Source organism: Sorex fumeus, unplaced genomic scaffold (genome assembly GCF_029834395.1).
Source record: "Sorex fumeus unplaced genomic scaffold, SorFum_2.1 ptg000122l, whole genome shotgun sequence".
NCBI lineage: Eukaryota > Metazoa > Chordata > Mammalia > Eulipotyphla > Soricidae > Sorex > Sorex fumeus.
In genome coordinates, this window is record NW_026606179.1 from 61,714,166 (window position 1) to 61,726,726 (window position 12,561).

The 12,561-nt window shown below is 59.4% G+C and overlaps 1 protein-coding gene across 1 annotated transcript in view; it reads left to right on the plus strand.

Moving 5' to 3' along the window:
• CDH13 (cadherin 13) overlaps window positions 1-12,561 on the plus strand; it is a 1,034,759-nt gene that overhangs the window by 771,810 nt on the left and 250,388 nt on the right. Inside the window, exon 11 of the mRNA XM_056135632.1 lies at window positions 11,240-11,382. Coding sequence (XP_055991607.1) covers window positions 11,240-11,382 — 143 coding nt within the window. The remainder of the gene's footprint in view (window positions 1-11,239; window positions 11,383-12,561) is intronic.

Below are 12,561 nucleotides of genomic sequence, written 5' to 3' on the forward strand. Positions count from 1 at the left end.
GCTCTGCACTCAGAAATCACTCCTGGTGGTGCTCAGGAGACCATGGGGTGGCGGGGGTTGAACCCGGGTCAGGCGAGTTACATGCAAGGCGAGTGCCCTCCCAACCCCATAGAATTCCTAGACACTGACTCCTAGGCCCGTGCTTCCTTGTCTCGCCTCGGCACACGGTTTGAGGGGCCTGTTCCCCACCCCCACTGTGCTCCTCCCCGAGAGAACTCTCAGAGGCTTCCTCACAGTCACTCAGCGCCTCCGAGACAAGAACCATGGCCAAGCCTCGAGGGTCCCCACTCTGCTCTTTGGGCTTGGGGGTTTGGCTCTGCCCTCCTGTGTCAGGGCTTCCTCCGGCAACACTTCCCCTCCCCTTACTTACCTTAGAGGCTAGTTGACCAAACACCAGTTTCCTAAGTTCCGGTGCTGAGCTGGGGCCTCTTCCGGGGGACAGAGAGGAACCGGCAGGGCGGGGAGGGGCAGGCCAGCCTCCTGGGGGCAGAAAGAGCCTACGGAAGTGACCAGGAGGACGATGATCCCAGAAAGAACAGCCTGGGGGACAAATGTCCAACTCACTGCCCTGGGGATTCTGCAGCTATTTTAAATCTAAACTCGGGTCTCCTCCTCTTCTCTCAGAAACGTAAATGCTTTTTTCAGTGAGTAATATTTGCTCATGGTAGAAAAGAATTAACCAACACTGAAGAGAATAGGGAAGCGAATTAAAAATCACCTTTAATTTCACCGCCCAGCTCTGGCCACCATTATAGCTCATTTTGTTAATTCCGCAGCTAGGGGCAGAGGGACGCATTTTGCTTCATTCTGTGTAATTAAACGGGCCACAGGAAGCGCTCTCGGCTTCCCGGGGAGCTGAGCTGTGTTTGTTTTTTGTTTTTTAAGAGCTACTAATTTTTGATTAACAAGGATGAATGTAACATTTAAGAGGAATCTAATCACACCTCTTCCCCCTCTCGAAAAACACTTCTCCGACCGCCCCCCCCACCCCCGCCAGCCCCTAAGGAAATGCAGAGTCGGGCTCAGGATGGATGGCCCTGAGCTGGGGAACTCTCGGGACATTTTTCATGTCACGTCCAGACGGTCTTGTGAGGGGCGGACAGGGACGCATCCCCAGCCGCAGCCAGGCTGGATCGTGGCTCGCTTTGGCCTCACGTAAACTGGGCAGAGTCACCGCTGGATGGCTGCGGCTCTCTGTGCCAGGACGTTCAGGGACCGGGCATGCGGGGAGGATGACGGGCCGGCCCCGTTATCTCCTAAATGACGTCTGTGCGTCCCCCATCTGTGTGTCCCCATCACGGGCGCAGCCCCAGGAGCAGGGCTGGACCTCCCCAGCCAGAGACTTGGCAGAATCTAGATCTCCAGGGTGCTGCCGGGGCTCCCTGCCCAGCGTGACCCGTTCCCTGCCCTGCGCTGGCCTGCGGCCCTGGCTGGGATCCATGCTTCCGCCTGCCCTCCCGCGGGATGGCTCCACAGACGGCGGTGGCCACTGGCCGGCTCGGTGCCGGGGTGGACGCTCCTCACGCCTGGGTGGCCGGTGCTTCTCCCTCTACCTCCCAGCACTGCCCAGGCCCTCCCGTGGTCCCCACAGCTGCACTGGAGCAAGCCCTGCCCCCGGGAAAGATGGGACATCCAGCCTGAGCTGACCTCATTGGCCACGCAAAAGGAGAGCCCCTGGCAGAGAAGGGGCAGGGCACATGCTTTCCATGTGACCCGGAAGCTCTCAGCACAGTGTTTGTTGGGTTGGGGGGGGGGGGGGGGCTGTGGGTTGGGTTCTTTGTTTGGTTTTGGTTAAACCCAGCGGTGCTCAGGGGTCACCCCTGCCTCTGCTATCAGGGATCACTGCAGGCAGGCTCGGGGGACCCTATGGGGTGCCAGGCACAGAACTCGGGTCAGCTGGGTACCAGGCAAACGCCTCCCACTGCACTGTTGCCCAGCCCCTCAGGGACAGCCCAGCGCACACTGGCTGGTGCTGTCACCCCAGAAGCTTCTAGGCTTGCACACTCCCGAGCCCTGGGGGCCACACTCAGCGCGGCCTCTGACTGTGCGGGTCTGGAGTCTTCACAGGGCTTTCCTGGCCCGCCATGAGCATCCAAGGAGAAGCAGTGCCCACCGGGTCGCCCAGGAACACGCCCCATGCAGCCCTCCCTGGGAAACTGGGCTTGGGCCTCTCAACTCCCATGGTACTGTGTTGCGGGGTTTGGCTCAGCTTCTTCTGCCTGTGCTTTGCAGAGTCCGAGCGGCAGAGCTGCTGGTTGTGGTGTGTTGGTTTGGGGGCCATGCCCAGCTGCGCTCAAGGGCCACGCCTGCTGGGGTTCAGGGGGTCTTATGGGTCCTGGGAATCGAGCCCAAGTTGGCCTCCTGGCCCGAAGAGGCATCTCTGGGTGCCCTGAGGCCATTGTGCTGCTCGGCGTGACTGGCCAGGGCAAGGCCACCCCTCTCCCGTCTTCCTGACCCCCTGCTGGCCACATGCCTCTGCCCAGGGAAGGGCGGGGACGCTGTGTCACGGCTTGTCACTCCTGAGAACTGCTCCTGTCTGGGCCTGGGCCCAGTTGTCTGCGGGCAGTGGCATGTGGTCACATGTCCCGGCATTTCTAGGGTCCCCTGGGAGTGGGGGGGCTGTCATCCCAGGCTCAGAAGTGGGACCCCCCCCAAGATGTGCCCACGGGTGGGTGCCGCAGCCTCGAGAGCCCTGAGCATGTGGCGGGGAGTGGCCGGGAGTCCAGGGCCAGCCGCAGTCCAGGGACTCTGGGGAGGGGGTCGGCCAGGACCCTGTGCTTGGGTTCTCAGGCACCCCGATTCATGCTTCTGCACCCCGCCCCCACCGCATCTGCCCCCACCCCACCCAAAAGGCTTCATGCAGGACTCGGGCGCCGAGCAGAGTCCGATGACCTTGGCAGAGCCGCGCCCACCCGCCCGCCCGCCATCATTGTCCCACCCCACCCCCCGACGTTGACAAATGTTCTGCCGGCTCCTGGGATTCTCTCGCCGGCCCAGGAAACGGGCCTGATAATGGTTTCGATAGCATCTTCCATTTGGCCGCTTCTTTATGTGTCCAGGAAACGGGGAGAATCTGGACCTGCCGCTCTTCTCTTCTTTGCTGTCAACCTTTATTTTCAGAGCAGTTTTACAGTCACAGCAGAACTAGAAAGTTCCCCCAGTGCACACTCCAAGCACCAGCATCCCCTTCTCTGAGACCCTCTGTAAGTGCCTCCCTGCCGCACTATCTTACAGGGTGGGGGGTTCCCTCACCTTCTGTTTTGTATACCCAGGGGCCACAGGGGTGGTTAGCCCCCAGTTCTCTGCAGGGAGAAGGAAAAGCTCCCATGGGTGGCTGATTCATTCCCGTGTAAGCCATCCCAGAGGCGGGTTCAGGCATTGCCTGCAGGGGGCACCCCGGGCACCATGGGGGGCACGAAGGGAAGGAAGGAGGAAGAAGGGAGGAAGGGGCAAAGGAAGGAGGGAGGGAAAGGAGAGAAGGAAGGAGGGAAGGAAGGAAGGAAGGAAGGAAGGAAGGAAGGAAGGAAGGAAGGAAAGAGGAGGGAGGGAGGGAGGGAGGGAGGGAGGGAGGGAGGGAGGGAGGAAGGAAGGAAGGAAGGAAGGAAGGAAGGAAGGAAGGAAGGAAGGAGCAAGGGAAGGAAGGAAGGAAGGAAGGAAGGGAGGGAAGGAAGCAAAGAAGGGAGGAAGGAAGGAGGGAAGGAAGGAAGGAGGGAGGGAGGGAGGGAAGGAAGAAAGGAAGGAAGGAAGGAAGGAAGGAGGGAAGGAGGGAGGGAGGGAGGGAGGGAGGGATGGTGGATGGGTGGGTGGGTGGGTGGATGGATGGATGAGTGGATGGACAGACAGACGGATGTATGATGGACAGGTGGACAGGTAGGTAGGTGAGTAGATGGATGGATACATGAGGAATGGTTGGACAGGTGGACGACAGATGGACAAATGGAAGGATGGACAGGCCAGCGAGCAGATGAATGGACAGACAGAACAGGTGGATGGTGGGTACAGCATGCGTGACTGGGAGGGGGTGCACAGATGGGAGGTAAACAGAGGGATGCATCTGTGGGGCATGGACAGAAGGACAATCGGATGGGTGGACAGGCAGGTGGACAAGTGGATAAGTGGACAGACGTGTATGAAACTGAGCAAACTCAGGTTAACAATGGGAGGCTCGCTCCAGCCCAGGACCCCCGTGACTGCTGGAGCCCAGCCCCGCTAGGCCCCCGGGAACCCCAGATGCTTCTCCTTCCCCATCTGCCAGCCTGGAAAGACCCCAAAGGAACAAGAGTCGCATAGGAGCAGGAATCAGCTGCTGTGGACTGGGCGCCCAGTGACTAGGGGCTCTGGCCGGAGGCTCCCCTCCGCATCTTCCCGGCCAGCTTCCAGAGTTCCCCAATGAGTGACTCACCCACCTCCGGACCCTGGGGACACAGCGGTCCTGACTCCAGGACCTTCCCATCCAGACAAAGAGGGAACTATAGCGACCGACACTGTCAACCCATGAGCTGTGATAAAAGTGATGGTCAGGGGCTAGAACAAGAAGCAGGGCCCGGGGTCTGGGACTCAGTAGTTTCCACTTAAAGAGCAGCCAGGCCCGGCCACCACACCCCTCACTGAGCCAGCGGGCAGGACTGTGAAGGCCCAGTGGCATCCACTCTGGGTAGCAGCCCCAGGGGCACCCAGAGGACAAAGCCCTGAGGGCATCTGAGCAGAGATCATCCCCAAAACAACCAAAGCTCGTGAGGACAAGGGGAACAGAGAGAGGAGGCGGAGGGCAGGGGTGGCCACTGCGAGGACACGAAAAGACCAGAGCTGGACCAGAGGCAGGATTGTACACTGCCAGCCAGGGGAGAAGCTCGTGGGGACAGGCGTTCCTGCTCCCACCCCCTCTCTTAGAACTGCAGGCCAGGGGCTGGAGTGATAGCACAGCGGGTAGGGCATTTGCCTTGCCAACCCGGGTTCAATTCCCAGCATCCCATAGGGTCTCCCGAGCACCGCCAGGAGTAATTCCTGAGTGCAGAGCCAGGAGTAACCCCTGAGCATCGTCAGGTGTGACCCAAAAAGAAAAAAAAAAAAAAGAAAGAACTGCAGGCCAGCTCCACCATCTCCCCATCTCCCGCTGACGCAGGGGACAGCAGGGCGGGCTGGGGGGAGGGTGGTGGCTCAAAGCCCCAGGCCTGGGCCCTGCCAGGGCCTTTGTGACCCACTGCTCCAGGGTTGTTCTTGAACCCAGTTTTTCCGCGACAACGCACTGATCTCCACACCCCAAACCCCGATGCAGTCCCAGGCGAGTTGGGGGCAGGGTTGCGGGGGGACGGGCTCCCTCCCCGCTCTCCACGTGGCAGACCATGGCTGTGGGCCTCCCAGGACATTCCCCGGAGAAGCCCACCTGGAGGGCTCAGGCAGGCAGCTGCATCCCTCCCCATGAGGTCAGGACGTGACCGCGGCCACCACAGAGCCAAGGGCTGGTCAAGTTCCGGGAGGGCGGAAGCCACTCAGCTCTAATAAGGGTTTCAAAATGCGAATTTTCCAGGGGCGAAATATCAGGTTTTGTGCTCGTTTCTAAGCCATCACGCGCAATGAGGCGGGGGATGGATCTTCTCCGTTGTCAGGAGTTCTCTGCCCGTCGGAGTACAAAGAGGGAGGGGAGCCATCCGTCACTCCCCAGGACTGATGGATGCGGCTCAGACAAAGCCGCGTTTGCACTCGATCTGGGGACATAAATCTCGTCCTCATGATCTTACCTTAGAAAAATCACCCCCTGCAGTCAGAGTGAGCCATCGACCCGGGCTTCCTCCTCGCTGTTTATTTTTCTCACCGTTAATGACTGCCTTTTCACTGGCCGCACTTCCACGGCGTTGCGAAATGTCACATGTCCTGTGTTAAAAAATGAGCGCGGCTCCGGGTTGAAGATGCCCACCGGGAGTAATTGTGTAACTTTCTGCTCGTCCGTGAGTAATGGTCACTCTGGCAAAGACTTTCACCACTCACCAGAGCTACAGGAATCTGAAGACCATCGCCTCCCATGCCCTTGGTTTGTTCGTGGGGAGACTGAGGCACAGCTGTGCAGTCACTCAGGCTCACGATAGGGCAGGAGCAAGGCCTATTCCTGGGCTTGGGCAGGACCATCCTTGAGAAGGAAGACAGTGCTCGCAGCCTTCATGAGAACCAAGGGGGACGTTCTACCCATGGCCACAGGCAGCCGGATGGGAAAGGCAGGCACAGAGAGCACGCCTGCTCACTCATTAACCATTCAGGCATCATTCATTCATTCTTCACCTGTTCGTCATTTACCAGTCGCTCGATCTCCATCCTCTCACTCTTCACTCATTCTCCATCCACTTATTCTCCATTTGTCATTCACTCATCCTTCATCTATTCTTCGTTCACTCAACATTCACTCATCCTTCATCATTCACTCATTCTTCATTTACCATTCACCCATTTTTCGTTCACTCATGCTTCATTCTTTCTTCCTTCACTCATCCTCCACGCAGCCAGGCAAGGATCTACCTGGGCTCCTGGCTGCGGCCAGCCACACGGCTAGCAATCAAGACCCCGGGACTGAGACACTGTGTCTCTGCTGGGCTCAGCCATCTCAAGCAGTCGAGTGTGAGAGCAGGTCAGGATACCTGTCATTGTCTTGGCCGTGAGTTAAAAGCAGAATATTCAGGAGCACCTCGTGGGAAGAGTCCTCAGCTTCCGCCTTTTTATGTTGCTCTAATCGCCTTGGGAACCTCGGAGAATTCGCCTCTTTGAGGAGATTTTCCTTTTCTCTAATAATTTTGTTGAGATTGAGTTCACACACTCTGCATCGACCCACTTAGAACAGGCGGTTCTGAGCATCTCAGGCCATCCACAAGGCTGTGCCTCCATCACCCCAAATGTCTCCACCCCCCAAAAAATCTCTCCGTCGCCATCACCTCCCTCCTTCCCCCTGATGCCATCTCCCTCCTCTGACTGGTCTTGCTCTCAGGACATGCTGTGACCTGAGCTGAACTCTGGGTGGGGTTTCCTGGTGTGGGTGACGTTTCCCTGTGTTGGTGATGTTTCCTGGTGTCGATGATGTTTCCTGGTGTTGGTGATGTTTCCTGGTGTGGGTGATGTTTCCTGGTGTGGGTGACGTTTCCTGCTCTGGGGTCTGCTCCGAGACTCTTGGTCTCTTAGTAAAGAGACAAGGGTGGGAACTAACGCTGCAGTGTCTCCATAAAAGAGACACGTTTGTCATTCTTTCTTTTCCTCAACTTCATGAGTGTCCAGCTTGTGGTAGTGCCCAGAGACTCCACAGAGTGCCCTCCCTGTCACCTGGATTCTGCCAGCAGCATGTCACCCCCTGTGACCCCATGTCAACCCCTGTTACCCCATGTTACCCCAGCCATCCTTCTCTTGAGACAAGACCTATCTCAGGAATGGACGCAGGGGACCTGCCTCCAACCTCCCCCTTTGGAGAAGGAAAAGCTCAACCTGGCAAGCTAAGGGGTCCATGCAGGAGACTCTGAAGCCTTTGTGCGGCCCCCACGAGGCCTGCACTGTGGCGGGAGGCGGTGCTGCGTGAACGAGGATTCCAGGATCCCGTCCTTGGCCCATCCCTGGGCACATCCAGTGATCTGGACCCCCTGGGCTCCTCAGGACATTGGTCCAGGGACCGTTTCCAGCAGAATGAACCCGGGCTGCCGCGTCTGGGACTCTCGATCTCTATTTTTTGATTATTCAGTTGATTTGCCTCCTCCAGCAGCACTGAGTCTATGGGGGTCCCGTCTATGGAGGGTCCAATCTACGGGGACCCATCTATGGGGGAATCTCATCTATGGGGGTCCCATTTATGGAAGGTCCTGTCTATGGAGAGTTGCATGTATGGGGGTCCTGTCTATGGAGGATCTCGTCTATGGGGTTCACGTCTATGGAGGTTCCCATCTATGGGGGTCCTGTGTATGGAGGGTCCTTATTCATGGAGAGTTCCATTTATGGGGTCCCATCTATGGAGGTTCCTTATCCATGGAAGGTTCTATCTATGGGGGTCCCGTCTATGGGGCTTTCCTCGCTGGAATGAAGGGACTGAGTCCCTACTGGTTCCCTCCTTCTGGCCAGCTGGTCTGGCAGAGCTGATCACTGACTCAGCGGAAGCCAGTGGCCAGGACTGTGCCCCCTTGTCTGTCCTGTCCCGTTCCTCCTGTCCTGCCAACCCCTCTGGGGCTCTGTGTTGATCCCCAAAGTCAACCTTCCTCACAACCCGTGACACCAGCCCGTGCGTCTCGCTCCCACAGCCCCTTGTCTGCGCTGGACAGGCCTCCAACTCACAGTTACCCTCCAGAGCCCTGTCGTCCAGCGCTGGTCCCTCCAACTGCCTCCAGCCCCGTCCCCCAAGGCTTTCGTGCCACACCCTGGTCTCTTGTGTGCATTTGCCAGCCTTCTGCTAGGCTCAAAGGCCAAACAGCCTCAGAAGCAGACCCGGGGGCAGGAGAGAGAGTGCAGGGGTGAAGCCCTGGTCTTGCGTGTGGCCTGCCCCGGTTTGTGCTCAGGCAGACGTGATCTGTGAGCACAGGGCCAGGAGTAAGCTGTAAGCACCTCTGGGTGTGGCTCAAAAACCAAGAAACCAAACTAAAAAAGACACACACATTCACACACACACACACACACTCACACACACACCACACACACTCACACTCACACACTCACACACACTCATACACACTCACTCATACTCACACACTCACTCACACTCACACACTCACACACACTCACACACACATACACTCACACACACTCATACACACACTCACTCACACACATTCACACACTCACACACATACACTCACACACTCATACACACACTCACTCACACACACACTCACACACACTCATACGCACTCACACACACACACTCACACACACACACACACAATATTGGACCAGTCGGGTTTGTTGACTGACCCGCCCTGGAGAGGAAGTCCCCAGGTCCCCAAAGCACTGATGGCTGCCCGGCGCCCGTGGACACGCTGCAGCCCTCCCGCGCTGACCCATCTGCACCCGTGACCACCTTGCGTCACGCTCGCGTCTGATACGGAAGGAGGGTCTGGGTGCCGTGAGCGTTAGCTGGCATGGGGAGAGTCACCCAGGACATGGGCAAAGGGGCCTGACTGGGACCAGCCCTGCCCAGCTCAGGGACGCGTGGGCAGTGAGCTGCCCCCACTCGCCCTGGCAGGGCCCTGCTGGCGGGGCTGACGCCCCAGGGGGCTGCAGGGCCGTGGTCAGGAGCCCCCCCCCCACTGGGCCATGCCCATCCTTTCCACCTGCCCCCCCAGGCTGGCGCCACCTGGCGACCCAGAACCTGGGCGTGCGTCACAGCCCGGGTGAGCCCACCCTTGTGTGATACTCCTTCCCCTGTAAGCAGCAAAGTGCACGTCACAGATAAACTGCCTGAAACCCCCATTTATAAGGCCTGCGTGTCTCAGTTTCCCATGCTAAGAGGCTGACCTGGAAGACTGCTTGGAAAGGTTGGGGATTTGCACAGCACCCGGCGGACTGTCCACAGGCAGACTGGACGAGAGTGTTCCCCAGCCAGAAAGGGCAAGAGGGGACATCTGGGTCCACGGCTCCGACTGACGAGCCTCTCCAGAGGCCGGGGCCCCGCGGGTGAACCCCAAGTCCTGCCCCCGCTGGCGTGACTGTGACCCCATGAAAGCTCATGGCAGCATCAAGGACATCTGGAGACAAATGCCCGGTCCCGTCAGCCCAGAGGCGGCAGATACAGCAAGGGAAGGGGAGACGCAAGAGGGACCGAGCGCAGAGAAACCACCCAGCTCGGGGGGCCGCCCGCCTGACTGACCACACGGGCACCCCACGCAGACGCAGTTTCGAGCTGCCAGGTTGGCACCAGAAGCAACCACGCTGGGACAGAGCCAGCCTGCGGGGCGGGAAGGGGCAGGCAGGACGCTGCTCTGGGCCGCCGGCCGTGAAGAGCTGGTCACCCGTTCTAAGCTGAGTCATCGGGGATAAAGCCCGGGTCACTTCACCTTTCCGCTGTTTCCAATCGCGGGATCCATTCCAGAATGTTCTTTCCCTTGGAGCTGGAGAGATAGCACAGCAGGCAGGGTGTTTGCCTTGCACGCAGCTGACCCGGATTCGATTCCCAGCATCCCATTAGGTCCCCTGAGCACTGCCAGGAGTAACTCCTGAGTGCAGAGCCAGGAGGAACCCCTGTGCATCGCTGGGTGTGACCAAAAAAAAAAATGTTCTTTCCCTACTGGGGTTCACACAAAATATGAGTGCGTTAGACAGGACCCCATGGGCAGTGGCTAGAATGCACTGAGCAAAGTAGACTGAGCCAGTGGACAGATTAAACTGGACACCATGGGTGAATGGAAAGAGCCCTGTGGAGGAGTGGGCGGGGCCCTGTCGACAGTGGACAGGACCCCAAGACAAGTGGACAGGGCCCCATAGTGAGTAAGTGAGACCTGTGGAGGGTGAGCAGGACCCCACGGTGACTGGGACCCCTCATCTGTGCATGGGAAGTCTCTCCCTGGGCTGAATCCACCGGGCCAGTGAATAAGAGTCCTGCAGACAGTGGACAGGACCCCATGTGAGTGAATGGGATGTCGTGGTCAGTAGAGAAAACAGGAATCTGTGCTGAGTGGACTCGATCAATGCATGGGGTGAACTGGACCCCAGGAGCAAATGGATGGGCTGGTGGCCTGCACCCAGGGTGATGACCACGTCCAACCTCTGGCCCCGACCGAAGCCACTCAGAGCCTCTGCCCAGCCCTACGCGCACCCTGGCCCCCCCTCGTCTTCCCACCCCTCCCTCAGCAGGACCCCATCCAGACAAGGGTGGACACTGTGAGCAGGGCCCGGCCTCCTGTCCTGACTCAGTCTCCCCATCTGTGCATGGGAAGTCCCTTCCGGGCTGATTTCCTGTCCCTGAGCTGAACGCTCCTTCCTCAGGGTCCAGGAGTCAGAAGGGCCATCAGGGCCCTGGGCCACCGGCAGGACTGTGGCAGCCGGGGAGAGCCTGGGGGTTCAGCCGCTTGGCCCAACTTGGTCCCCGTCTCCGCTGTGGCTGGCCTCCGGGTTTAGACTGTCCTGGGGCCCGGTGGCCTGCTGAAACCACCCCCCACAGAGTGGCCAGCACTGGTGGGCAACGTGGCCTGCGGCGAGGCCCGTGGTGATCGCGGGGGCCCTGGGCTGTCCCCGCAGGCCCAGCACTCAGCCGTGTTCCCAGAACCTTCTAGAACTTGTCCTCTTGCAGGTATGCCGTCTACAAGGACCCGGCGGGCTGGCTGAACATCAACCCCATCAACGGGACAGTGGACACCACGGCCCAGCTGGATCGCGAGTCCCCATTCGTGCGCGACAGCGTGTACAAGGCCCTGTTCCTGGCCATAGACAGCGGTGAGCACTTCCCGGAGCAGGGAAGGAAGCTGGGTTGCTGGGCGGGGCAGCCACACACCTGACCACAACTGCTCGAGGCTCTGAGACCCCAGTGTCCACCCCAGGAATGGCAGACACCCCGAGACCAGCCAGCCGGGCGTCCACCATGGGCACTGACCCAGCTGCCCGTTCCTGAGCCCTCAGATGACCGAAAGGGCAGGAGGGCCTCCTGGGTGTCCCTAGAAGGGCAACTAACCATCCAGGAGGCCAACCCTGTGAGCTCTCCCCCCCTCCGAAAACCCCCCCTCTAGGGCACGGGGAGGGGTCACATAGGCGCTCAGGCTTGGTGCTCAGCCACCAGCCCCTCCCGCCCTGCACGCCCTCCTGGTCTGGCCATGTCCTATGGCTGCAGGGTTAGTGGGGCCCCCGGAGCTGCCCTGGTCCAGGAGGGAATTGTTTTCTGCCGTGGCCAGGGCTAGGAGGGGCTGCGGCCTTCCCTTCTCCGTCCCAAACCTGCCCTACCCCCATCAGAAAATGCCCCCAGAAGAGAAAGAATGGCTCGGGGCTGCCTTGTGCTCTGGAATATTCTAGAATATCCGCCCCCTCGTTCTGTTTGCTGTTGTGGGCCTCTGGACGGGGACGGCGCAGACGGTCAGAGCAGGTTCAAACATGTTCAGACACGGGGACAGATCAAGGCTCTTTAACAAGGGGGCTGCTGTGTCATGCAGGGCCACTTCCTGCGAGGGCCACTTCCTGCTAGGGCACTTCCTGCTGACATTGATGTGTTGCTGCCTTGGAGAGGCAGAGGGGAGAGGCCGGCCCCACCCCCAGGGGGAGGGAGAGGACACAAACACCCCATTTCTTACACTGCTATCAGACACTTTTGATCTGTGGGTTTTGTTTGCTTGGGGGTCATACCCGGCCGATGCTCAGGGCTGACTCCTGGCTCAGTGCTCAGGGATCACCCCTGGCGGTGCTTGGGGACCCTATGGGGTGGCGGGGATGGAACCCCGGTGGGCTGTGGGGGGCCGGGAGCCTCCCCGCTGTCCTGTTGCTCTGTGTCCGCCTCAGTGAGCGGCTCCAGCCGAGGTGCTCAGGTGCGGCCGGCGCGGCAGGGGAAGCCTTTGATGCTGCAGCTCCGGCTGCTTACGTGACCGGGCTGTCCTCTGCAGAGACAAATGTCACTTGCTTCTCCTGGAG